The 27,945-nt window shown below is 42.0% G+C and overlaps 2 protein-coding genes across 8 annotated transcripts in view; one reads left to right on the forward strand and one right to left on the reverse strand.

Annotated features, from left to right (window-relative positions):
- Nucleotides 1–961, reverse strand: part of APAF1 (apoptotic peptidase activating factor 1) — a 95,289-nt gene extending 94,328 nt beyond the window's left edge. For 3 of the 6 annotated variants that reach the window (XM_027855779.1, XM_027855781.1, XM_027855782.1), the window contains exon 1: nt 878–961. The gene's annotated coding sequence lies outside the window, so the exon portion shown is untranslated. The remainder of the gene's footprint in view (nt 1–877) is intronic. The other 3 variants (XM_027855780.1, XM_027855777.1, XM_027855778.1) reach the window with 2 other exon arrangements.
- A 754-nt stretch (nt 962–1,715) lies between these two features.
- The window catches only part of IKBIP (IKBKB interacting protein), a 31,000-nt gene continuing 4,770 nt past the window's right edge, over nt 1,716–27,945 (forward strand). Inside the window, exons 1-4 of one of the 2 annotated variants that reach the window (XM_027855833.1) lie at nt 1,716–1,813; nt 1,923–2,124; nt 19,773–19,890; nt 22,506–24,293. In XM_027855833.1, the coding sequence (XP_027711634.1) occupies nt 1,934–2,124; nt 19,773–19,890; nt 22,506–23,336 (1,140 nt within the window). In that variant the 5' untranslated portion in view covers nt 1,716–1,813; nt 1,923–1,933 and the 3' untranslated portion in view covers nt 23,337–24,293. Of the gene's footprint in view, nt 1,814–1,922; nt 2,125–19,772; nt 19,891–22,505; nt 24,294–27,945 lie in introns of those variants that run through there. The other variant, XM_027855834.1, reaches the window with a different exon arrangement.

A 27,945-nucleotide genomic window follows, 5' to 3' on the forward strand; every position in this document is an offset into this window, starting at 1 on the left:
AAGTGAAACTGCCAGGGCCAGCACTGCCCAAACTTACTCGGCCAGGGACCACATCAGGTCTCTAAATGTACAAACAGGCTGGTTAGGGGGAGTTCCGGGCATGAAATATTAGACTCAGGTCAGAGAGATTTTAGGGCAAAACAATAGAAATAAAACATTTTCACGCTGAAAAATTGTCCCCTGGAGACGGAAAGAAGCGTCTTCTTGCCAAAAACCAAGCTTTTGTCACTTAAGTACAAGCCAGAACACGCTACCCGTGTGAAGTGGGGACGGCTGGGCTCGGCCACTCTGGTCAACGTAGGCAAGTAATTTACTAGAAAAGAGGAGACTATTTCCTCATCTGTAAAAGGAGGAAGTTAGACTGGTTTCAACCCCCATCAAGGAACATTTGCTCAGGGTGCCTACTATGTACCAGGCTCAAAAATGAAAGAACGTCTACCCTCCAAGACCCTCTAAGGTCTGATTTCCATCCCCAAATCCCTCCTGAAATTCCCTGTGCTTTATATATGCAGAGAGACACAAATCTACGTGTGTATCTGTATCACGTATATTGTGTATACACATATGCGTATACTGTATATACAGATAGCTACGGATATAGACAGGACATATACCTGCCAACATACACAATACAGCATTTTTGAAGCTTGTAAAGTACTTTCCTTCTAATTCATTTGAGACAGTGGACAGAGTTTCCCCCATAGACAGTAAGGTCCCCGATGCTAGGGGCTGTTTCCTTTTACCAACAGCGCCCAGCCCGGTGCCTGGCACACAGTAGGCACGTCAGGTTTGTTGACTGAGTGACTGATGGATCGCTCCGGTCCCTCGCGCCTGGAGGAGCGGGTCATGTGCAGCCGCACGGCCGCTTTGCACAAACCTTTCCCGGGAGGGGCCGTCCGTTCTCCGCAGGCCGCCTGCAGGCGCTCGGTCCAGGACGAGACACTCCGTCCCCCGGGGCGGCCGCGGGCTCGCTCACGTCCTAGCTCTCGGACCCCGGAGCCCCGGACGGAGGGAAATGCTCCGGGCGCGCGGCTGGGGGCCGTGCTCCGGCCCGGGGAGGGGGAAGGGGCAAGTCTGAGCTTTTACAAAGTAACTTCTTCCTCCTCCCCGACCTCGGAGGACCACGGCGAGGCTCCGGCGGCTGCTCGGGCGCCGGATCCGTCTACGCTAAAGGCAGATTGCCTCAGTTACATCCAGGACGGAGGGGAGGGGCCGAGCCAAGCCGCAGCCCTCCACGCCCCGCCCCGAGGCCAAGAGAAGCGGCTGGAGGAGGCAAGCGCGCACTCGCGAGCGCCAGCCCGGGCCCTGGAGCCGCCGGCTGCGCGCGCAGCCAAACGGGGGCTTTCCTTTCAGGGACGTGTGGCGCTCGCGCCCAGGCCTCCACAGCCCACGCTGTAATTGTTCAGGCTGTCCAGGCTGCGCGCGCACCTCAGGAGCTGCTGCGGCCTCGCTCTCGCGCCCTGCCCGCCGCAGCCCCCAAAATGAACTTCAGGCCGCCAAGGCTGCGCGCGCAATCAAACCCTGCCTTTACTCTGAAGTGGGGGTGGAGCCTCTCACGCACGCACGCGCGCGCGCTCGCTCTCCATCTAGCCGACGCCTGGAGGACCAGAAAGCCGGGCGGGGAGGGGCGGGGCGGGTCCGCGGGTGGAGCGCGCGCGCGGCGGGGACGTGCCTAGAGTGGGCGCGAGCGGCCCCGCCCCCCAGGCTCCCAGCGAAGAAGGAGCAGCGGCGCTGCCGGCGGCTGCGGACACCCTGACGGACGGACGGACGGACAGACTGACGGACGGACAGACGGACAGACGGATGCGCTAAGGTAAAGAAGCGGGCGGGGAGGCCCTCGGGGGCCCGGGCGGGGGAGGCTGCGATGCCTGCCCCCCATCCCGGCCTCGTCACAGTCAGCGGCCGCCCGTGTCCCCCCCCAGGGCCCGCGGACATGTCCGAGGCGAAGCATCGCAAGAAGGCGGGCGCCAAGGGGGCGCCCCCGGAGCCGGGCCGACGCGGCGAGGCCGGGCAGCCCCCGGAGCCGGCCCGGGGAGCGGGAGGCGGCGGCGGCGGCGGCGGCTGGGCGGACCCGCGGACCGTGCTGTGCCTGCTCTCCCTCGGGACCAGCCTGGCCTTGGCCTGGTAAGTAGGGGGCCCCGCGCCCCGTCCGTCCGTCCGTCCGTACATCCATCCAGCCAGCCAGCCATCCATCCAGCCATCCATCCCCGCCCCCAGCCTCGTGGAGCAGCCGCAGCAGGGGCACACCCAGGCCTGCCCCTCCTATTACACCGGGGGAAACTGAGGCAGTGCCCCACCTCCATACCCCCCCATCTCACTGTCCTCACGTCTAAGGGGGGGTTAAGTAGAAGGTGTCTCCAGGCCTCAGTTTCCTCATCTGTAAAATGAGGGGGCTGGACTGGAAGACCTCGGAAATCCCTTTCAGGTCTAGATCTGTGGTCTTGTCCTTATGAAAGCCCCTCTGATGGTCTTTTCTGAGTCCTCACTCTCCCTGACCCCTCTGCGGCCTTTGGTGCTGAACCTCCCATCCCACGTCTCAGCTTCTTCTTGCTTCTCCAACTGCCTCTCTGACCACTCCTCAGTCCTTCCCCCCAGGGGGTACCCAGTATCCCGTGGCGGTCCCAGAGGGTTCTGGTTTGGCCCTCTCCTTCCTCTGTTCATGTGGTGATGTCATCAGCTCCTGTGGATTTAATTATCATCTCTGTGCTGATAATTCCCAAATTTATGCGGCTCTAGCTTCCCTCCTGTTCTCCAGGCCCACATCTCCAGATGTCTGATGGACATCTGGAACTGGATGTCCTGTAGACGTCTTAGACTCAGCCTGTCCAAAACGGAACTCATCTCTCCCCCATCCTTCTATTATTGTCAAGGGCACCACTCCCCTTCCAGTCACACAATAAGAACACCTCGGTGTCATTCTTAATTCTTCTCTCACTCTCACCTCCCAAAGCCAGTCCAGTCCTATCAGACCCACACACCCTTGTTGGACACTTCCACCGCCCTGGTGAAGGCCCTCATCAGCTCCCCCCTGGACAATAAGTGGCCAGGTGGTCTCCCTGCCTCAAGTCTCTTTCCACCTCGGTCCATCCTCCACTCAGCTGTCAAAGCGATCTTCCTAAAGCACAGGTCTGACCATGTCACCCTGTTATTCAGTAAATTTCAGTAGTACCCTGTCATCTCCAGGCACAGATATAAAATCCTCTGCCTTTTAAAGTCCTTCATCACCTGGTTGCTTCTTACATCTACATTCCTATATCCTACATTGCATTCTTCTTACATCTTGAAGTACTCTACTATCCAGTGACACTGGCCTCCTTCGTGTTCCTGACACCAGACATTACCTAACTCTGGGCATTTTCACTGCGCATTCTCCCCCATGCCTGGAATGCTCTCCCTCTTCATTGCTTCTTCCTGGCTTCCACAGCTTCAGGTCTCGGCTAAAATTCCACCTTCTCCAAGAAATCTTTCCCAATCTTCCTTCCTGTTAGTGTCTTCCCCAGAGATTATCTCCAAGTGATATATGTATATGTATATGTATATATATGTGTGTATATATATATACACACATACATATACATATATACATACACGTATGTATACACACATATATATATACACATATGCATGCATATAATTGTCCACATTTTTACTCCCCCCCACGTTAGATTGTGAGCCCCTTGAGAGCAAGGACTATTTTTACCTTCCTTTGTATTCCCATTACTTAGCACATAGTAGCTACTTAATAAATGCTGTTGACTTAACTTGTCTGGCTTGGCTCATCTAGACCTCTTTACAGAGGAGGAAACTCAGGCCCAGAATAGTGTGGAGAAAAAGTACTGATTCTGGAGTCAAAAAACCCAGTTTCAAAACTCACCTTTGACATTGCATGCCTGTGTGACCTTGGATCAGTGACTTAACATTTTTGAGCCTAAGTTTTCTCATTTTTCAAAAATAGAGATTCTGACTAGATGGCCCCTAGATGGTTCCTTCTAGCTGGATCTGTGGCTACAGAATCACAGAATTTTTGAGTAAGAAGAAATTTCGGCATCCCTTTAATTAAACCCCTATAGAAAAGGAATCCCCACTGCAACATACCCAGCAAGTATTCATCCTGCTTCTGCTTGAAGATCTGTAGAATCGTGTGGTCCACAACTGCCCGTGCTACAGTGGACTCCCTGCTCCACCCACACCTGCCCACAATGTCAGTCAGCAAGCTTTGCTTTTCTTTGGGTTTTTTGTTTATTTCTTTGCTCGGTTTTTGTTGGTGTTGGTTTGTTTTTTACCAGACCCGTGATTTCATGGCTGTAGGGAGTTCCTGGTAAGACTTTCTCCACCAGCACAGATCAACACCTGCTCTCATTTCATAGGCTTCACAAGTTGCGCTGGGACGCTTTCCCCAGGCCACACAGTCAGTGTGTGACAGAAGCAGGACCTCAGCCCTCTCTTCCAGGCCCTGACACCAGCTCGCTAGCCACTATGGCAGACTGCCTCTTAAGCATTTGTTAAAGGCCTAGTAAGTGCCAGGTGCTATGTGAGGAGCTGAAGATCGAAAGACAAAAATGAGATCATTCCTGCTTACATGTTACCAGGAAGATATATGTTCACATATAAGCTTACATGTTACCAGGAAGATATATGTTCACATATAAGCATGTGCAGGATATATTGGAAATTTAAAATGACAGAAGTGGGGAAGGGGGAGACTGATAACTGGAGGAATCAGAAAAAGCTTCTTGAAGGAAATGGTACTTGGAGTGAGCCTTGAATGAAGCTAGGGATTCTAACAGGCAGAAGTGAGGTGAGAGAGTATTCTAGGCATCGGGTGGGTGTGTACACAGGGACCAGAAAATGGAATATTACATCACATCTGGGGAACAGAAATCGGCTAGTTTGGCTGGCTGGTAAATGATGGTAGTAATGTGTAATCACAACCTGGAAAGACTGACTGGAGCCAACTTGTGAAGGCCTTTTGTATTATATCCTGGAGGCAGCAGGGGTCTGCTAAAGGCTTCTTGAACAAGGGAAGTTTAAAGAAGATTATTTTGGCAGATTTGTGGGGAATAGATTGGAGAATGGAGAGGCTAAATGCAAGAAGACCATTTCGGAAGTTATTGCAGTAATCTAGATAACAATGGTAGCTAGCATTTGTACAGGCATACCTCGTCTTACTGTGCTTTCTCTTTATTTCGCTTCTCAGGAATTGCATTTTTTTTTTTTTTTTACAAATTAAAGATTTGTGGTAACTGTGTTTTAAGCAAGTCTGTTGGCGCCCTTTTTCTAACATCATGTGCTTGCATCATGTCTCTGTGTCACACTTTGGTAATTCTTGCAATATTTCAAACTTTTTCATTATTATTATCTGTTATTGTAATCTGTGATCAGTGATCTTTGATGTTACTATCGTAATTGTTTTGGGGAAACACTAATCATGTCCATATAACATGGCAAACTTCAATGATGAATGCCATGTGTCTTCTGACTGTTCCACCAACCAGCTGTTCTCCCACCCACCTCACCCCCATCTCTCTCCCTCTCCTCCAGTCTCCATAGTCTGTGCAACATAACAATATTGAAATTATGCCAATTAATAACCCTCCAGTGGCTTCTTAGTGTTCAAGTGAAAGGAAGAGTCAGTAGATGGGGCAAACTTCATTGTTGTCTTATTTTAATAAATAACCACAGCCTCCCCAACCTTCAGCAACCACCACCCTCATCAGTCAGCAGCTATCAACATCAGCCCTCCACCAGCAAAAAGATTAAAACTCACTGAAGGCTTAGATGAGGGTTAGCATTTTTTAGCAATAAAGTATTTTTTAATTAAGGTATGTACATTTTTTAAACATATACTATTGCACACTTAATAGACTACACAGTATTGTGTGAACATAACTTTTATATGCATTGGGAAACCAAAAATTTGTGTGTCACTTTATTACGATACTCACTTTATTGTAGTGGTATGGATCTGAACCCGCATTATCTCTGAGGTTTGCCTGTAGGGTGCTTTAAGCTTTGTAAAGCATTTTACAGATATCTCATTTTACCTTCACAACAACCCTAGGGGGTGGGTGCTTTATTATCTCTTTTTCAAAGGTGAGGAAACTGAGGCAGACAGAGGTTAAGCATCTTGCCCAGGATCACACAGCTGATAAGTATCCTAGATGGGGTTTCAACACAAGTTTCCCTGACTCCAAGTCCAGCACTCTGTACACTATGGCGCCACCTAGCTGCATCGTAGGGGGAAGGAATGCACAGAGCCTGGGTCTTGTGTGACCAGGACACTAGGGCCAAGCTTTCATCATACCTGTGGTTGTTATTGGAGAGATAGTAACAGAAGTGAGTAAGGTTGAGGCACATTTGATTTGGATGAAACTTGAGGGTGACTCTTAGGTTGTGAACCCGGATGACTAGAGGAATGTGTCCTCAGCAGAACTAAGAAGAGGGACATTAATGCACTGTTGATGGAACTGTAATCTAGTCCAACCATTCTGGAGAACAATTTGAAACTATGCCTAAAGGGCTATCCAACTATGCATACCCTTTGACCCAGTGATGCACGCTATTAAGTCTGTATCCCAAAGAGATTAAAGAAAAAGGAAAAAGACGTATATATACAAAAATATGGTAGCTCTTTTGTGGTGGCAAAGAGGGGATGCTCATCAGTTGGGGAATGGCTGACTGAACAAGTTGTGATATATGATTGTGATGGAATAGTGTTGTGCTGTGTGCCTCAGAGGACTGTCATGGGGAAAGCACTTTGTCAACCTAAAATCAGTACAAAAATTATCATATATATATATAGTACACGATGTGTTATCATGTATATGACAAGAGGGTTCAGAAAAACCTGGGAAGAATTATATGAACTGATGCAAAATAAAATGAGTAGAACCAGGAGAACATTGTACACAGTACCAGCAATAATGTAACAATAAATGTAAATAATAAAAAAATAACTAGTTCTTTTTCAATCTTGTTGAGTTTGAGATGACTAGACGGCATACAAGTAGAGCTGTCCAGCAGACAGGTGGTATACAGAACTGAAGTTCAGATGATAGATGAGGATAAATAGGTAGATTTAAGAATCATATGTGGAAAGGTAATAGTTGAATCCTTGAGAACTAATGAGGTCATCGAGAAAGTGCAGACAGAAAAGAGAGAATCGTGGACAGAGCCTTTTCAATTTATTATTACAGGCCCCTGTACCTCAGTGCCAAGCCCATCCCCAAACTGCTAGAAACCAACTTCTTTTTCCCTTGTGATTTCTTACTTTATCTTTGTAGAGATAGCAGATAGCTGTTTCAAGTGGAGAGTCGAGCTCCTGAACAATGATAATACGTGATAACACATCATGTACTGTATATATGATAATTTTTGTACTGATTTTAGGTTCACAAAGTGCTTTCCCCATGACAGTCCTTTCAGGCACATAGAACAAGTATTATGTTTGCAATTAATCACCTTTCCCTTCACTCTGTTTGGAGAGATTTTGAGAGGTTTTTTAATAACTTACACAAAAATTGTTGGCCTTTCATCTACAAATAACTACTGCTTATGCCAAAGTCTGATAATAGGATTTATGCAGAAGATTTTGATGAAAGTGGACACGTTCTGTTTAATTTTCCAATCTTTGGCTGTGATTACAAAAATAAAGCATCAGCCTTTGCTTTTAAAAAAAATTCAAATGATCTTTCTGTTATTTTAGAGTAAGTGAAGACAAATGGAATATTAGGAAATAGTCAGGTCAAACCAAATATATATTAAACACTTGCTTTGTCAAGTTCAATTTAGTCTTCAGACACTAGCTTAGCTGTCTGATCCTGTCACTTAATCTCTGCCTGCCTCAGTTTCCTCATCTATAAAATGTGGTTAATAATAGCACATATCTCCCAGGTTTGTTGGAGGGATTAAATGGAATATTTGTAAAGCACTTAGCAAACCCGTGAAGCACTATATAAGTGCTTGTTATTGCTATTTTTATGTGCCAGGTACTGTGCTAAGTGCTGGAATAGCTGTAAAACTCATTATTTTGTTGGTTGGTTTTTCCAAGTCCTTTCCCATAATTAGATTTATTTAATTTAACCATTTAAATAGCAAAACTCTCACCCAGCTTTCTAAATTAACTGACTTCATTACATCCTGGTTTTATACATTTTCATATGCTTAGAGCCTTTGATAATTTAAAACAAGACAGGACCTTTGAGGCCATGAGGTCTAAAATAGTGTTCATTCCTGGGGTATTTAAAACTTTGTTTTCTTTCTGCTGCTTATATAATGCCGACTTTGAAGTTATACTTTTCTAAGGTAGGCACGCTAATGTACATTAGGTGTACATTGGTTGTACTTTGGGTGATGTACATTGTATTTATTTGTGTATTTGTTCTCCTCCAGCTGGCACAGATAGAGGGAATACTCCTACCATCAAAATCATAGATCCTTAGATTACTGCCATAAATTGTTGTGGGGGGTTATGTTGTGTTCCCCCAAGCTGTAAACTCCATGAGGTCAGAAATCATACTCATCTTTGTTTTCTGCTATGTTTAGCAGAATGTACTTAAGGGGCAGCTAGGTGGTGCAGTGGATAGAGCTCTGGAGTCAGGAAGACCTGAGTTCAAATGTGACCCTGGGCAAGTCACTTAACCCCAGTTGCTTCACCAAAAAAAAAAGAAAAGGAAAGCAGAGTGTACTGAATACTTAAGACGAATACTTAATGCTTGTCAAATGAAGGAATTAAATGTTTATGATGCCTTACTTTGTTCTATATTCCATTTAGGCAAGATAACCCATTATTAAATAACTTTTCATTTTTTTCTATATAGAATGTTTAATTTTCATCCAGGAAAATAAAATGCAACCATTCCTGTTGCACAAAATAAACTGGTCACACTCTTTACTATGCATCAACATCTTTAGCATAATGAGATACTGTTGTTTCACTGGGAAAAATAATTTCATAATGGAGCTTAGTAATTTGAAAGATGAAGTATCCTCTTTAGTAAAATCTGATACTGCTTATTATCACTAAGCCTTTTGATCCAGAGTTCCCCCAAAATACACCCTTAACCGCAAGCTCATATTTAGTTTTGTGATTTCACAAAGTGCTACACTGTCAGATAAATTTCATTTTTACAAGAAACTCCAACAGAAAACTAAAGCACAAAGGCAAATGTAATTAATAGGATCTACTTCCACTTAGAGATTTACCAGGTTGTGCCTACTGTAGAGAAATATGCTGCACTCCATTCTTCAAAGCTCTGTGATTTTATCAGCAATATAACACCTTACATTGTAGGTTTCACCTCCTCTCTGATATAGTAGATAACTGCTATGTCCAGTCTGGTGATGAACATCTCCACATTTAGCCATAGTGGTCCTATGAGAACAGATGGTTCACCACGAAGCCTATACTTGAAGTTTGTCCAGCTTGGTAGGTTTTGAGCTGGCGCTCTGATGGCATGGCCTTCAAGAGTTCATGGTCAAGTCCATGCCACAAGGAGACACAGGTAAAGGATGACTTCAGAAGAAACTGAATTCTTTAGAAAGAGTTTATTTAAACTCAGCTTTCCCAAGAAGATGAAGTATTGCTGGAATGCTTGAAATATTTTTTAAATGTGGATACAAATCCCATCTGCCCAAAAGGCTTGCCAAGCACAGTCTTGTTATTTTAATTACGATAAAATAGTCTCCTATACTCTTTCAAGTTTGCAAACATCTCTACAGGGCGTCACATAGAGCCCTCTCTGGCATTGTAGCTCAGCGATTTTGCTTTTAAATCTATGACATAGATTGAAATGCTCTGCAGGTGACCTCCCAAGATGAGTTTTCATTAACTATTCTATTTCCCTTCCTGATGGAACATGCCCCCAGGCTTATGCTGCTCTGTGGGAAAAAATAGTTACATAATAGAGATCCTTTCCAAAATGGAGGTATGAGTTGGGGGCTAGTTGTCCTCTGAGGGCATTGAAGTGTCTGTGATTCTTTGGTCAGGAAAAGTCAGGACACATCTGGGAGACTGTGCTCAGTTCCAGGTATCGCCTTTTAGGAAAGACAATGACTAGCTGAAAAGTTGCCACACGAGGGTAACCAGAATGGTTAAGGGACTAGAGACTATACTGTGCAAAAATGTAAGGATTTAAGGAGCCAGGGGTATTTGGGTAAGAAAAAAACTGAGACTACATGGAAATAAAACTATATTCAAGTATCTGAAGACCCGTCAAATGGAAGGGACGTTCACATGGTTCTGGATGGTCATAGTGACAGAGGAGAGATAGAAGTGTGGAGCTCAATGTCAAGAAAAGCTTTGCAACAATTAGAAACACCTCAGGATAGAATGGGTTTCTTTATGAGGAAGTTACTTCCCCTCCCTGGAAGTCTTCAAGCAAGGACCAGATACCTAATTGTCAAGAATACTGGAGAGAGGATTCCTATTCAGGTGGAGATTGGACTAGATGGCCCCAGGGCTTTGCCTGCTGGGAAACTTTATATTGACAATGGAACAAAAGAAAACAAAACACAAGAAAATATTTAATGAGACTTACCCTAAAAAATTTTTTTCTTCAGTAATAAAAGATATTTTCATTTTGGCAGCATTTTTAGACAAAAAAAATTACATTGAAATAAGCTTTATATCTTTCAAATATGGTGAATGGAAAGTTGGTTTGGAAGTGAAGAACACCTAGGTTCAAGTCCCACATACTGGCTGTCACCTCTCAGTGCTGTAGGCCAAGGATGTCAAAACACATGGCCCACAACACTCCTGAGTATGACCCAAGCCAGATTAAAATGTAGTTGGGAAATATTTAACAAAATAAATGAAAATACAATAAAACATAGATGATGTTAACATGTGATTTTCTACGTTAAGATGAGGCCCACAGGTGTCCTTACATACGGCTTGGTGGCCCATGTTTGCATTTGAGTTTGATGCCACTGCCCTAGGCAGCTCTCAGAAGCTATAAGTTCAGAGAAGGTGGCTGCCAGCATAGGTAAAGTGATTTCTTGTACTCAGGAGTTCCCTGTACCAATGACATCACAAGTTCAGTTCCCATCCCTATCTGAAAACTCAATATTTGGGGAAATGTTTGTCAGTGTAACTATGGCTTGTTTTCTCATGTAACAGACAAAGAATTTTCCTTGTTGCACCAATAAGACACGCTGAAACTATACCAGTAATATCACTCTTGAGATTCCCATCCGCCTATTTCACCCCCAGTATAACTTAAGCCCCTTGAAGGCTGGTACCATTTTAGCCTTCTTTCCCTGGCATATGGAAGGTGAGGAATGCTTGCCAAATTAACTCGAATTTAATTCATGCTGCTAATGGGCACTTTTGGCACTAATGCATGCCATTTAATTCATGGCTTTTCAGTTTTGAGATCATCAGTGTGTTATCTCTCTAGCACCTCTTCAATTTAAGGTAAAGTTTTGTATTTTTAGAAGGCAGCAAGATCTCTCCAGGAAAAATCTTCATTGTATGCAGATGATATCTAGGCAGGTGCTGCACTGTGTAGCCTGGCCCCTCCAGCAGCTCTTACAAGGGCCAACTGACACCATGCTAAGCAAGTATTATCTTTTAGGATCCTCTCCAGCTAGGCACAGTCCTAATATATTGTGCTAACCCCAATAGTAGACATGTTGGAGAGCCCATGCTGCACAGTGCTCAAATCCTGTGTGTCATTTTGCACTTCTCAGTGTATCTCTAGACCCTTCGTTCAGAAAACCCTGAACAAAAGTGGATTTCAAGAAGTTAACATCTTCTAAACGGTGAGAGGGTTGGAAGGATACAAAATAGGTGAGTTGTGATCTATAGCAGAGCATACTCTAGCAAGAGTTCAGTGGAGTTTCTTGAATTAATTCTGGCATAATTTAAACTTAAGATCTTAAGCATCTTTGATTTTCTCACACCTCCTGCCAAGGCGTATTGTGACCTCTCCACACATTAGTGAACAGATGCAGGAGTTGCTGTAGCCCCATCTCAGCTTTTCTTCAGAAATGAAGCTTATCTCAAGTGAGCTCGCCATGGCAGAGATTTGAGAGGTTTCTACTTTAGCTCTGAAAGCATGTTACTTTTCTTATTCTTAGGGAAGTTAAATTTTTTTTCTCATTCTTTGTACTATTATCTTTGCCCTCTTTAAGACATTAGTCTGTGATAACTTGTTCTAAGTTAGGCTGCATCAAATATCATTTGTGAACGAAGAGTCACATTACTTCTCTCTCCCTACCACTTTCACTCGTGCAGCAATGTAGCTTTCTCTTGCATTTATTTGTGTGATGAAATCTTAACCATCTGGAATCCCTTCAGGAAGGTTTTATGAAGAGTGTTTTTTTTTCCTACATTTTTTAACTCTGTTTTAATGAAACTCTTTCCAAAATATACAACACTTTCCTACCTTCTTGAAAAGAATCTACTAACAATAATTTTACCAGTTCTTGGTGATTGAAGGGATATAAGATACAGGACTGAATGACGTTGGAATATAATTTTTTTAACAAGTCACCGAAGTCATTTTTTGCTCATTTGCTTCTTTCTGCTGAAGGCAAAAAATGTAAAAACCTCTCAGGCAATATGACATGGCTACCTCTCTGCAAAATTAATTATTGACTCAAATGCAAAAGTTTTTCCAAGTTGGTTTTCTCACACTTAATCTTCTTCACACTTGCTGTCATTGTCCTGGATTTATCAGTGTTGGGCCTTTCCAGTGGCTTGTAGGTCCCAAGGTCCTAAAATATGTCATAGTACCTACCCCTTCAAACCAGTTCCCTATAGTTTAGTGGCACATCAGAATCTTCTAGTACAGGTTACGTGCAGGTAATAATGTTTTACCCCTACTATTGACTGTTACTCCTTGTCTACTCTAGATATAATTAAAATTTGCCCTCCTCCCTGAAACTCCATAACAGCATTATCAGCATCATCAGGTGCTTCTGAATATACAGAACATGTGACAAAATTGATTATGCCTTGTTTTCTGCTTGTAATTGGACATAGCATGGTACTCATGCAGCCTTACTGAAAGTGGTTTCCATTAAATAATTATTATTACTTATAATAATAATGCTTACAGTAGCAGTCCCTATTATGATATATTTTTTCCGGCCTAAATGTTCTAACTTCTTCCCTTACCAGAATGTTAAGTATGATTTGACCTGCGCTTTTGGCCAAGCTCCCCTCCTTAGACTGACCTCTGCTGGAATAACCACTATTCAAGATACTCTGGCTCTACTGCTAACACAATAGACCAATAGACAACTTCCTTATTTGCTACTCACATTTATAGATCATCTGGGAAAATTTTGTTTTTAGAATGTGAGCAGGAAACGTTGTCTGAGTATTTCAAGAACTCGTGCTGGGATGTTTGGGCATGTGGGACTTAACTCCACAGGATTTAATTCAGCAGACATCTTTTATTAAGCACCTAGCATATGCAAGGCATAGATCATAGAGAGCTTGAAGGGAGTTCCCACCCATCTAGTCCACCACACTCTCATTTTATGGATGAGGAAAGTGAAACTAAGATAGGTAAAGCAACTTGCCCAGCGTCACATAGGCAGTAAGTGGCAAAGCATGGGACCTGAACCAAAGTCCTCCGACCCCACCTCCAGTCCTTTTTCTTTACTCTGTGCCAGGCACTGTGTGTGCCAAGCACTTTACAAATATCATCTCACTGGATCCTCACCACAACCCTGGGATGTAGATGGAAAGTGACTTGCCCTGTCTGAGGTCAAATTTGAACCCAAGCCTCTCGTGACTCCAGGCCCAGCACTGTGTCCACTGCAGTGTCACCTAACTGCCTGCCTCCAATGAGAATATGATGAGTGTATATCATTAAAGAGTGGGGTAGACTCTGGAAGGAGAGAGGTGACTTCCAACTGGAGAAATTTAGAGTTTCCTATAGAAAATGAGACCTGAACTTTACCTTTAAGAATCCAGATATTTCAGCTGATAGAATTGGTACCTGTTCCAGGCTGAGAGGAGACAGAAGCAATGGTGGGTTGGGTTCAAAGAAAGGAAAGAAGCATAAAGTACATGAAGAGAAATGGTATGAAATGTGCTTGAGTAGGGTAGGGTTGGACTTTCTGGTGTTATGGAAAGAGCACTGAACTAGGAAATCTGCATCAGATTTTTACCTGCTGGCGGTTTTCTCCAAATCTCAGAGTTCAACCCTTACCAGCCTCTTCTTAGCAACCACCAGCTAGGCAAACCCCATCAGCTCATGAAGCAGGCCATCCCCCTTTGGTATGGCTCTGATTACTAGGAATTTTAACCAGTACCTGCCTCTCATTGTTTTTCGCCCTTTGCTTCCTAGTTCTCCCCTCTAGGACAATGCTGAGCAAGTCTATCCCCTCTTCCATATGGTAGCCCTTCATGTACTTGAAGTTGTGATGATCTTCTGAAATCCTGTCTTTTGCAGTACAAATGTATCTGTTTCCTTCAACTTCTCTTCCTAGCAATGTAATTTTGAGTAGATCAGCTTGGTGGTCTTCAGTTTCCTTACTTGTAAAATGAAAGGACTGAATTAAACCTCCAAGATTCTTTGCAGTTCCTAATAGATGGTGATGTGATTACACGTGTGGATTAAGATTACCCTCGTCTATGCAATTTCTGCTGACATGACGTCAGACCACATTGTTCCTCAAGTCCATCCGGCTGTTGGATTTTGAACTGAATTACAAGCACAAATGGAATCGAAATTGCATCTTTCTCTGTTAATTGAAATGGATATCCTTGTGTCTACATGATGAAATGTAGGAAATCTTCTCTGTAATTGGATTTTATAATCTGAATAATCCCCTGCCACCTAGGATCAGTAAGGTCACATGGAAAACCAAGTAGACAGTATTTGCACACACTGCCTTCTCAGGCAGGAGAAGACTAATTCAGTTAAGTCTGTGATTCTGACAGTCAGACATACATTAGATTGAGGTCTGTGAGCAACAGGTAGATGTATGATAACTTTGGAAACTTGAGGAAAATGAAATTTTTCCAACCTTGAAAAGTTTTTTTTATGGATAACTGCAGCTTTAGGAAGATGTAAGAACAATCTTGCTCAACTTTAAAGCAAGGTAGAACTTGATTCAGCTATCAGGGTAACATAGTTGGCTAGCATTGGCAGAACAGACTTAGATCAATTGTATTGTAAAATTTGGGGCAAGTAGGTGGCCCCGTGGATAGAATGCCCAGCGTAGAGTCAGGAGGACCTGAGTTCAAATTCAGCCTCAGACACTTAACTAGCTCTATGACCTAAGGCAAATCACTTAACCTTGCCTGCCTTGGTTTCCTCAGCTGTAAAATGAGCTGGAGAAGGAAATGGGAAACCACTCTAGCATCTTTGTCACGCCAAGAAAACCCCACATGGGGTCACAAAGAGTCGGATATGACTGAACAACAAAAAGTGTCCATAGGATAAACTGTGGTCCGAAATATTTTCTGGAAAAAATGCTGTCATAACTTGTTGACTTTTTCAGACCTATATCTAGCTTGTATCATGGTTCAATTATAAATACCGAAACCACTCTCCCAAAAATATTTAGCTTAGTTAACTGCATTTGATTATAAAAATATTGTGGTTTTTCAGTGATAATTGGGCCAAAAACAGAACAGCCCTCAAAACTTTGTACTGAGAACCATTCACATATGACATGGGTGTAATTATTCTAACATAAGTAGGTTTATTGGCTCCACAGATAACTGCTCCACACCTTTAAGCCACTTAAAAATCTACAAAGAATTTCAGTAACTTTTCCTTCCAAGTCCTGATGTGAACTGAATAAATGAGCTGATATGTTGCAATGATTCATCCACATTTTCTTTTAAACCTCCTTTCCAGGGCATATACACATGTCCATTTCCTCTCAGTCTTTTTGCACATCTGCCTTGTTGCTGTAGAAATCAGTCAACAAGTATTAAGCACCTACTGTTTGCCAAACAGTGTGCTAGGCACCAGGGGTTCAAAGACAATGAATGAAGCAAATCCAACGGAGAAGGCGCTTACATTCAGATGGGAAAGACAAGTGCATGTGTAAAGATGTGCAGAACAAATCTAAAAAGAATAAATGCAAGTAAATACAATGTAGTTAAAAACAACATGGCTTAAGAAGAAGCACCCCAGCCGGTGGAAGGATCAGGGAAGGCTCCGTGTAGACGGCGGTGGTTGAGCTGAGTCATAAAGTAAGTGAGTTGTGATAAGGGTTCAGGGAGGACTAGCTCCTCTGGTGTGAGGGCTCGCTGAGTCCTTTTCAAGGCTGCTCATCCACCTTTGGTGTCTCCCTGTCACCCAACTCTCACCTGTGGCTCCAGGAAGCTGTAGCATGCACAGCATCTACACCCTGGTAAAACTGTTGGGTTGAACCAGGTTGTGGGTAACCAACAGGCCTCAGATCAGCTGGTGAGTCAGGGAGGTGCCTACCCCAAACGTGTAAAGACTTCCCCCAGCAGAATGGGCACTATGGAGCACTTAGAGCTTGGTCAGACATCAAAGACACCACAGTCCTCTACTGCGTCCCTGGCCATCATCATCTTGACTTTTGTCTTGCCACTGGACTTCAGTAACTCTGGAAGAGAGAGTGAGGCTGATGTCTTTGCACAACTCTGTCTCACTTAAATCCAGTTAATGCACAAGTCAAGACATCATGATGTCATTGTCCTCTTTGAAACAAAGGATGAAGAATAAAAGGAGAGAAGAGGGGAAAGGAGTATCCATCGAGGGAGGGAGGGAGGCACAGAGCAGGAGATGGGAAGCTTTAGATGAAGAACTGAAGGCTACTTTGGCCAGATCACAAAGTACAGGAGGTCATGAATACATTATGAAGGTGGAAAGATACCTTGAGGCCAGGTTGTGAAGGATTTTAAAAACTAAGCAGAGGAATTTATAATTGCACCTAAAGGGAAGAGAGATCCCATGTTGACTGAATGTCTAAGGACAATCTCTTTAGCAGCTGAGTGGAGGATGGATTGGCTTGGGGAGAGAATTGAGGCTGGGAGACCAATTAGGAGGCCACTGCAGTAATCTCAGCAAAAGGGGGTAGCTGTGGGAGGAGGGACAAAGAGTTGGGATGAGAGAGATGTCCTGAGGATAGAAAAGGCAACACTCAATAGCTGACTGTGGGATGAGGGGAGAGTAGAGGATAACACCAAGGTTAAGAACCTGGAGGCTACAAAAATGGGGTGCCTTCAACAGAAACAGGCAGGTTTGGAAGAGGGGTGGATTTGGGGGAAGGGATCATGAACTCAGTTTTAGACCTTACTGCATTCAGTGTATCTCTGGAACATCCAGTTTGAAATGTCCACTAAGCAGCTGGTGCTGCAGCGATATACACCAGGGAAGAGGCAGGTGCTGAATATGTACCTCTGAAGTCATTTCCATCAATATAATTAAAACTGTTGGAGCTGATGAGATCACTGGGTGTGTACAGAGAGAAGGGGGAGGGTTCTAGGACAGAGCCCTTGGGGAATACCGACAGTTAGGGAATGGGATATAAATAGTGAATGAGCAAAAGAGTCTGAGGAGTGGGTACATCAAAGGAGAAACAGAAGAGGGGTTGATCACCTGGGTCAGATGCAATAGATAATTTAAGAAGGATGAGGATTGAGAAAAGACCATCAGATTTAGCAATTAAGAGATCATTGAAAGCTTTGGAGAGAGCAGTTTCAGTTAAGTGATGGTCAGACACCACATGATAAAGAGATGCAGATGATTTCCTCTTCTCACTCTCCCCCAGTAATTCAGATCTGTTCTATACTAGATCTCTGTCATTAGCCCTTCTGTTTTGTTGTCTTTTTCTCTCATTTCTTCTATCTCCTATTAATTCTGAACTTTCACACAAGTAGTTTGACTTTGTATACATATTATCCACATTCAGAATACTCCTGTCATCCTTTACAGCAAACCAGTTACAAGATGTTGAATGTAATCTTCTGGTCTTTGCCTCCTTGGCTTTGTTGAAAGCCCTGGAGAAGAGTTGAGAAAATGTACTTGCTTCCCTTTTTTTTGCAGAGGTGGGAGACAAAAGGTGTGGGTTGTTATGCATCATATCAAATTTGGTTGATGCTGACCTGATTTTTTTCTTTTTATTCTTCATTACAAGAAATGGCTCACTAAGTGTGTGGGAAGGGACACATTGGATATGAAGCATGGGCCTGATGTGGTATTTTAAGCCCGTACCCTGTTTCTGGAGGAAGCTGAGGATTTCAGAGCTGCAGTGAGCTAGGGTATGCTGACTTGGGCAGATGAGAAAAGAAAAATCAGGAAATGATAACCCTAAGGGAGACATTAATAGGATTTTAGCTCGAAAAAAGTTTACACAGTCTAAGTAGAGTAATCAGATTTTATAGAAATCACTTGGAGAGTCTCTTGTTTCATGCATCAGTGAATTTAAGTCTTCAGGAAAACACTCCTGGAGGTCATTAATGCCCTATTAATCTTATCTACCCAACCTCTTTTCACATTTGTCCCCTTTCCTGCATTCCCATGGCCACCACTAATACAGACTCTCTTTACTATTACATGGCTTCGAATTCTTTCCAAACCATCCCTCACCTTCCTGCCAGATAGAGCCTCCCTGTTCAATGATGCCGTTCTTTCCCTGCTCAGAACCTGCAAATGGCTTCCTATTCCCTTTCCCAACATTCAGACCCTTCATAGTTTGGCTCTTCCTGCCTTCTCCTGCCTTGTCTCACCTCCCACTCTTCTGCATACTCTCCACTGCAGCCAGCCGAACTGCTCAGCCGTCCTAGACATGCTTTTTATTTACCTCCTTCCATGTCTTCCCCAGGCTGAAAACATCCAGCCCTCCCTCTTCTTCCCCTTCCTTCACCTCTCCATGGTGGATTTGTACATCCTCTAAAGGCTAACTCAGTCACAGGGTTAGAGGCAGAAGGGTCCAGCTCCTCATTGTATAGAGGAGGAAATTGAGGCCCAGGGATCTTAAAGGACTTGCCCAAAGGCACATAGATATTAAGTGGAACTATCAGAATTTGAAGTCAGATTCTTGGACTCTGAATTCATCCCTGGCTGCTGAAACCTACCGAGCCTACAGCTGCTACCTTCCAGCCACCCCAGACGGCCAACAATATCCCTCCCTTTGGCTTCATGTCATCTAGCACTTTGCCTGAACGTGTAGCATGTGTTTCTCACGTAGCTGTTTGTGTGTGTGCCATATCTGTTTCCTAGAACATAAATTCAATAAAGCAATTTCTTATCTAAACTATGTATCTCCCTGAGTGTTTAGTACAGTGCTTTGTCCAAGTAGGAACTAGATGTTTGTTTAGTTTAACTGAAATGAATAATTTTCATAGTTTAAAAATTATAAGTTTTGGGATCGATTTTAACTACTCAATCTTAGAATATATTTGTTCATCTCAAAAGTGGGTGTGTCCTTTAAAATAATGTTCAGTTATCAGTTGTGAGAATTTTTTGTTTAATAATTATGCTGTCTGATAAGATTCCTTTGTAGCTTTATATAATAGCAATTTTCTTCTAAATCTAAGAGTTAGCATGGTGCTGTGGAAAGAGTCCTAACTAAAGAGTCAGAGCAACAGAATTCAAATTCCACCTCAGCTACTTACTATGGCCTCCGAGACCTTGGGCAAGTCAGCCTAAAGCCCTCTGGCCCTTAATTCCCTCAGCAGTAAAAAGGAATAAAAAGTTAATTCCTACAATTAAATTTATGATCTTGTGGATTTGGAATGTGTTTTACAGTCTTGATGCAAAATAGCCCCTATTTGAAATATATAATATATAGTTCTGTTATTATTGTTTGCTTATCTTTTACAGGTTTGTATTTCATCAGTCAGAAAAATTTGATAATGTAGAAAATAAATACCAACTACTGAAATTGGAAGCCGCAGAGTTCCATAGCCTTCAAAGTCAAGTGGATTTAATTTCTGAAAAGGTAATGACTTCAATGTAGGAAAGTTTGGTAAAGATTACAATGCTTAAGGAAGATGAAGGTATTTTATCCAAATGCAAATCTGAAGGGTTTTACATAAATGTCGTATTTTTCATTACAGTATGGGACTAAAAAAAAATGCAACAAGTTATTAGACCCTTGTGGGAGAAGGGAAGCAGGAAAAGATGATGAGTTTGGTTTTAGATATGTTGAATTTGAGATTCTGATGGGACATTCAGGTAAAACTAACCAACAGGAAGTTGGAAATTAGGGGCTGGAGCATGGGGGGAAATGGGAGCAGAGATCTAGATTTGAGAGTCGTCTACACCAGGGTGTTAGTTGAAGCCTTGAGAATAGATAAACTCTTTAAAGAAGGGAAATGGTGAAAGAAGAAAAGGCTTCAGGCAAAACATTGGAGAATACATAAAATTAGGGATTAAGGGAAGGAAAAAGAGCCAGAGAGATGGACGAAAAAGAGCCAGAGAGATGGACAAAAAAGGATGGGAGAAAATTCATAGGAAAACCAGAACAGTGCAGGGCCACAGAACCCTGAGAGAGGAGAGTTTCAGGAAGAGCAAGGAGGGAATCAATAATGCCATGCTACAGAGCAGCAAAGGAGAATGGAAACAGAAAAAATCATTGGATTGGGCAATGGGGAATTCATTGATAGACCCTCAAGAAAATCTGTTATGTAAAATATGGAAGCCAGATTGCCAGAGATTGAGGAGCAGGAAAGTTGTAAAGTGGAGGCATTGAGTGTAATGTATTCATTCAGGAAGAATGCTAGGAGGTGCAGCTAGGTAGAGCACTGGCCCTGGAGTCAGGAGGATCTGAGTTCAAATTCGACCTCAGACACTTGACACTAGCTGTGCAACCCTAGGCAAGTCACTTGCCTCACCCAAAAAAAAAATGCCAGTAAAAGGAGAGATGGGGCAGTATCTCCAGGAGGAACAGTTTAAGGTTGAAGAAAGATTCCTTTTTTTTTTTTTCTTTTTCAGGAAAAGAGAGATTTAATATGTGGAGCCTGAAGCAAAAAAACTAGCGGAGAGGGGTGGGGTGGGGTTGAAGTTGTAAAAAAGAGGATCTCAGATAAGGAACAACTTGCAAGAAAGAAGGGATTGAGGTGAAGGCCATCTGTAGACAGTTTTGCCCTTGGAAAGAGGGACTGTTTCCTCTGATGCAAAAAGGAAAGGAGAAAAAAAAATAACTGACACTACAGATAATTGTTGTGGACAAAGAAATTCTGGTCAGATGGTCTCATCATTAAAGTAGGATGTAGCATCTGAGACTAAGAAGGTCTGGGAGGGACGGAGTGTGCATAATATTTGAAACTGCTTTTATGGTAAAAGGCTTGCTCTTTGGTATCGAGGGTCCCACCTGAGTGTGAAGACAGTAACTTTGGTTTTCAGCATGTTAGGGTTGAGGTGAGGGCAGAACACAGAGCTGTCCGGCATCCAGTTAGAGATTCTGAGGAGAGAACTTGAAGATTGGGAGTTATCTGTAGAGGTGATACTCCAAGCCCTGAAAGTGGGTGACGTCTATGAGAGAAACTGTAGTGATGACATACACCAGGCCTTTGACGAAAGGGTGGCCTTAAGCAATTGGAGACACCAGGAGAGTGGTCATGATCGACTCCAGGCTCCATTAGATAAATCTGGATTAGCACAGGACTGGTGGCCCCCAAAGCCATCTCTTTTCTATGAGAAATTAATTCTGTGTGTCCCCAAGGCTGTTAATAAAAGGCACCTCTTTGACCTGTAAATTCTAGGTGCTACAAATTATCAATCTATGTGGAGGTTTACCAGTGTTCCCAGAGGCATGTCAGCATATAAAATATAAAAATACCTTATTATTAGGTAAGTAGAGTCTGAGAGATCACATCACGTCAGCATAGTCAATTAGGAGCCAGACTCAGTCTCAGGAAGCCTGCACATACTGGCTGCCTAATCCTGGGCAGGTCATTTAAGTTCTTACTGCCCCCAGGCAACTCTCTTAAGGCTTAAGTTGAAGAGCAAGGGACAATTTGCAACTGTCTCTACACCAATAAATTCACAGATCTAGACCAAAAATTATAGGGGCTTTCAGTCTCGCTAACTTTCTTTTCCATTTTTGCACTTGTTTGTCATTTCTACAAAATGTAACTTTCAGGCAATTTCTCCTTAAGAGGTTTGGAAAACCACAAAGAAAAATGCTTTTTGAAAAAAATTTTCTTATCCAAATGCTTTTTATAAGTTAGTGGCAGCCAAATAAAATATACAACTTATCTAGATCACTTTTATACCCCCCCAAAAAAAAGGTAAAAAGAAATTAAAATGAAATTCTCTCTTGCTTTTAATATTATTTACTAAGATACAAGTCTCCAAGGCCTCAAGAAGGTATATATTTTTTAACTTGGAATATAATCTGTTAATTTTGACAAAATTCATAAAATGAAACAACTAGTAAATGAACTCCCCTTTGTGGGTGGTGTTCTGATATTGATGTGCTTATACATTTTAGAGTATCTTCAAAACTTGAACTTTGCACATCTCTTATGTTCCTGATTGTTAATGTGTGTGTTTCTCCACCATTAACTGCTATTAAGTAGACCTGGGAATTGTTTTGTGTTACAAATGCAGCTTGAGTCTACTGAAAGTGTCCTGCAGGAAACTACATCAGCCATATCTTTGATGACCCAATTTGAGCAGGAAGTGTCCAGTCTTCATAACATCATCCATGACATTAAGAACAGTGAGCAGATGCTCATACAAAGGATGCAGAACGTTAATGTGAAATTTAAGAATGTTACAGATTCCTGGAAAAGAAACCTAGATGACATGAATGCTCATACTGGCGGTTTAAAATCCGAAGCCAAACGTATGCATTCTCATGTTACTGGCCAAATTAACCTGGCTGAACAAGGCATAAAGTTGCTCACTGAAAGGCTCAAAGATTTGGAAGATAGCACTATGAGGAATATTAGAACCATCAAGAGACAAGAAGAAGACGACCTTTTACAAGTGGAAGAGCAACTGGTGTCTGATACAAAAGCCGTTGAAAAGTTAGAAGAGGAACAAAGAAGTCTCTTTGCTAGAGAAATAGATCTGAGCAATAAGCTTACTGACTATGAGCCTAAAGTGGAAGAATGCAAGACCCATTTACCAGCCCTTGAAAGTGCTGTTCACTCGGTTCTGAAGGTCTCCCAAGATCTGATAGGGACAGAAAAGAAAATGGAAGATTTAACCATGAAGATGTTTAATATGGAAGATGATATGCTGAAAGCAGTGTCAGATATTATGGATATGCAGAAAGCCCTTGAAGGAATGCAGTATGATAACAGCATGCTGAAAATGCGGAATGAACTACATTTTCTAAAGGGCAAAGTTCAAGAGTTCATAGCATCTTCCAGTATTAGGGAAAAAGGAATTTTAGAATATGACCTAGAAAATAAAGGGATTGGCGAACAGTAAATTCAGCCAATTCGTGTTAGGAAGAAGTGTGTTATCTCATACATTTATATCATGTTTTGTAGTTATTTTGATATATGGTAAAAATGCCTAACTTATGCCACATGGTTACAGAACAAGGGGGTCTCATTCACATAAGAGGGTTTTTCAGATAACCAAAATGTAGCCATTTAAACACCAAAACTTCACAAAAATCATAACCATTTTCACTTAGGTTTCCAAAATGTATGACATATTTCCTTGCCTTCTTAAATAGAGTATAGTTGACATCATTTAGCTTCTAAGTTGTCATTATAAGCATGAGCTATTTTACAAAGCTGAAATATAATTGTGGCTTCAGGTGGCCACAGACGGCTATGAATTTTGAGTCATTGTGTATATTGTTGTGTGGTATAGTGGAAAGAGCACTAGACTGAGAGTCAGAAGACCTAGGTTTGAGTCCCAGCTCTCTCACTTCAGGAGGCAAGTCACTTGACCTCTAAGCCTCCTTTCCTTTCCCTTTCTGTGAGATGGGAATGATGGTACCTGTCCCGCCTACCTCACACCAGTGAGGATGGTGCCTTGTCAGCACAGTGGTAGCAATCACTTCTTGCTATCAATGTGCATACTTCCAGCAGTACCCCCTCACCTGATATTCTCTTAAGCCTCTGTAGGCTAGGAAATGAGACAAACACTTGGTATGAGTAGGAGGAGTAAATAAATAGGTGCAAAGGGTGAGCTTTGAAGGGACTCACCTACGAGTTCATTGCATGAGTATTATTAGTGCATGAACAATTCTGTGTCATCCATTCTGGCTAAGCAGATCTCTTGTTTGCTCACATCTTGGTTCTTACCTGTGTTTTGTATGCTTGAGCTTATCAGATAAATGAAGTAATCTATTTATTGCTCAGATAAACTAAATAAACCCATGGATTGTATTGGGGGGGGAGTATATTAAATAATAAAAATGGTAAAATAAAATTTAGAGACTACTTCTGCCTTTTTCAAATATCTCAACTCAAAGTATTATTCCAGACATTACTCAAATTACCCAAATGAATTATTTTTCTCCTTTGTATTTTTTGTTTAATTATGTAGAGTCGCCAAGGAACTCAGGGTCTGAATATACTGCGAGAGATGAGCTGAGTCTTTAAGACTGAATGGTTACAAGACATAGATTTAATTCCTGGAATTGTATCTTTAAATTTCTTAACTTTGGAATGCTAAAGTTCTTACCCACAACTGTGTACTAACAAAATTATGTTCTTTGTTTACACTACATCATTCAGTTTAACATAAGAAAATTTGTGAGCTGAAACAGTCTGGGTTTTTTAAATGGCATAACATATTAGAGTATCACAAAAGTTATCATTATAAAATTTTTTCAGCCCCTGTTCTGCGTCCTCCATTTATCATCATAGACCCTTTAATGACTTAGTAGGAACTTCCTAGCAGACATGATCTCTCTCTGTTAGTGAACATCTTTTTAATTATATATTTTTTTCATGTTACCAAATGTCGTACAACTTAAGTTACAAACTTGGACATAGCTTGAGTAAATCTTACTCAGTGTTTAGAACAAAGGACCCCACCATACTTTACAGGGACTGTTATAAGGAATTTGATGACAACCTCACGAATGTGTGAATTAGATCAAATTACAATTTATATAATCAATAAGTAAGGACACCATAGGGTATGGGGCCCAGTAAATGCTTCCTATTGATGATTTGCAAATTTGATTTTTTCAGAATTGTAAGTCTGAATTATATGCACAAAATTCTCCTCCCCCTTCTCATTCATTGATTTCATGCAGCTATTGAAATCTCAACATACTGCAACATATGTGGAATTATAATATTTATCTTCCCTTTAAGAAAATAATTCACTTATATTTCAAGACTTACTTTTAAAAAATTCTTCCACCCACAATGATGCTACCATTAAAGTCCTACCCCAATGTCTCCTGATACATAGTGATGGAGAGGTCAATCAGGGTATTCTTGATTACTGGACGAGCAGAGGGTGAGCTCTGGTGGGTCCTTCAAAGCCATCTCTCAATGAAGGACGAGCCCAGCAAGGGTTGTAGTGCCTTATTGCCAGAAAGTGATCACCAGCTAGGGAAGTTTTTCAGCCACAGCAACTCCTGAACACTAAGGTACAGAGGATTTGCCACCTACATTCATTTTTGAGTGGTACTCATGCCGGCAGAATTGTGGGTTCTGGAAATAGTTGAATAGATAGTAATGAATTTTATATTCATTTTAAAAGCTCATCGAAAATTTCCAAATGTCATTTTTTATCAACTTTACCACAAAATAAATCACACAAAAGAGTATAGAAAAAAGGGCTTTTAATAGTAAAAAAAAAAATTTCCTAAGTACTCTTGCTATAAATTTTGCAAATGTAGATTTTTAAAGACTTTAATGATCAATACAGTTGAGCAGGTAGGCTTAGATACTTTATTTATTATTTATTTCATCATTCCAAAGAAAACTATAAAATTTAGAGATAATAGCGTTAAAATTTAGGGTTAATAGTTCCCTAGTCTGTAATTATAAACCCATAATTGAATCCACAATTCTGATCAAAATAGAATGATATTACAAAATAGAACAATAAAATGAAACTTGTAATTGCATTACAAGGCAGATTATGGAGGCTTGGGTAAAAAAGCATGCCAGACTCCCTCAAAAACTGAAACTTTTTACGTAAACCAGATGTGAAAATGTCTCATTACTTTATTGTCACATCTCATTTATAAAACATTAGATCTAGAAAATACCTTGGAGGGCATCATCTATTCCAACCCCTTCATATTTCAAATCAGAAAATTGAAGTTGAAGGTGAAATGAGTTGCCTACGGTCACATAGCAAGTTATCAAAGCCAGAACTTAAAATCTCAGTTTTCAGATTCCCAGGTGACATTTCTTTCTACTCCATGATGCTATTTACAGAAGCTTTATACATTTTAGGCCAGCATCTGTACTCATAGTTGATTAGAGATGGAAGGAAGTGAATTAAATTCAACAAATGTTAATGATGTTCATTCTATATGCCAGGCATCCATTTAGGGTTAGCTAAACGCTGAAGAGGCAAAAACAAAAAATACTCCCTACCCTAATGGCTATTCTACTAGGGTGTGCACATAAACAACAAAATGAGAAGGGAGAAAACACAACTGAGGGCATCAGGAAAGGCTTCTTATAGGAGAAGTAGCAGAGCCCAAGAAGAAATTTAAAATACTGAGAAGCGGAGATAAGGGAATATGTTCCAGGCTTCAGGGACAAACTATACAAAGGCATGGCAGTGGGAGAGGACATGCAGAGTTTGGGCTGGAGAAATATAGAGTGCATTAAGCAGAGTCATGAGATAAGTCTGGAAAGGTGGGCTCCAGCCAACCTTTGAATATTAGGGTGAAAATTTTGCATTTTATGCTAATGACAGTAGAAAGACACTGGAGATTGTTTTGTGTGGGAGTGACATGCTCAGGCATTTTCTTCATGAAGATTATTTTGATAGCTAAGCCGAGGGAGAGTTAGAGAGGGGAGATTGGAAACAGACCCATTAGGAGACAGTTGCAATAGTTCAGCCAGGAGGTGATGAAGACCCAAACCTAGTGGTGAATATGGCAGTGGAGGAAAGGAAGCCGACGCAAGACACATGATGGAAACAGGATCTATGAGACTTGGCAGTCAGTTTGGTTGTGTTGAGTCAGGGAAAGTGAAAAATCCAGGATGACTCTTGGATGGTAAACTTGGATGACTGGGAGAATTATGGTTCCCTCAACAGAAGTAGTAAAGCTGGAAAGATGAATTCTTTTCAAGTTTCTTAATCCTTAGAAATGGTCTAGTCTAACCCCATTGTTTTACATGTGAGGAAAATGAGACCACGAGGTTACCTGACTCACAACATAAGAGGTAAATGCCAGGCTCGGGGTTCACACTCAAGCTTCCCAGCTCCCAAGTTCTTTACACCACTGGTATCATACTTAGTTAGAAACCATTGATTTAGAAAACCACAAGTTAGCATTATCTATGTTCTGTTTTATTTTTATTTTATTAAACATATCTCAATCACATTTTAATGTGGTTCGGACAACACTCTGGAGTTTTGCAGGTGTCATGTTTGACACCTCTGCTTTACGCCATCCTACATCTTGTTTACTTCCTCCTTGGTGCCTTCACATTGAAGCAGACTAACGTACTTCCCTCTCAGCCTACCTTAGCACTTGTACATTTACTGATTTATTACTTGGCATGTAAATACTTCCTAAGCCTAGCAGCAAACCTCACTGCCTGGGAGCAGATTCCATCTACCCAGTACCAGAGAACATCCTTCTTTCTCCAAATTCTCTGAATAGTTTCTAAATAAAGCCTTTTAGCTTTCAGATATGTTAACAGAACATCAAAGGGGGCCAGTTCCTGTGATACCCAGCCAAGGAATAGCCACCAATCACATGACAGTCACTTTTGAGCGGAAGAATGTATGTGCATTTCAAGGCATATAGCCAAATTCAGAAATGCACTAGATAAAAACCAAATGGTAACACCTCCTGAAGCAGTGCTAGGCTGGAGCTCTTCTATGCCGCCAGTTTTCAAGGTTGTATCTCCAGAATGGGTACTAGCACTTC

Source organism: Vombatus ursinus, unplaced genomic scaffold, assembly GCF_900497805.2.
Source record: "Vombatus ursinus unplaced genomic scaffold, bare-nosed wombat genome assembly UNPS02011334.1, whole genome shotgun sequence".
Taxonomy (NCBI): domain Eukaryota; kingdom Metazoa; phylum Chordata; class Mammalia; order Diprotodontia; family Vombatidae; genus Vombatus; species Vombatus ursinus.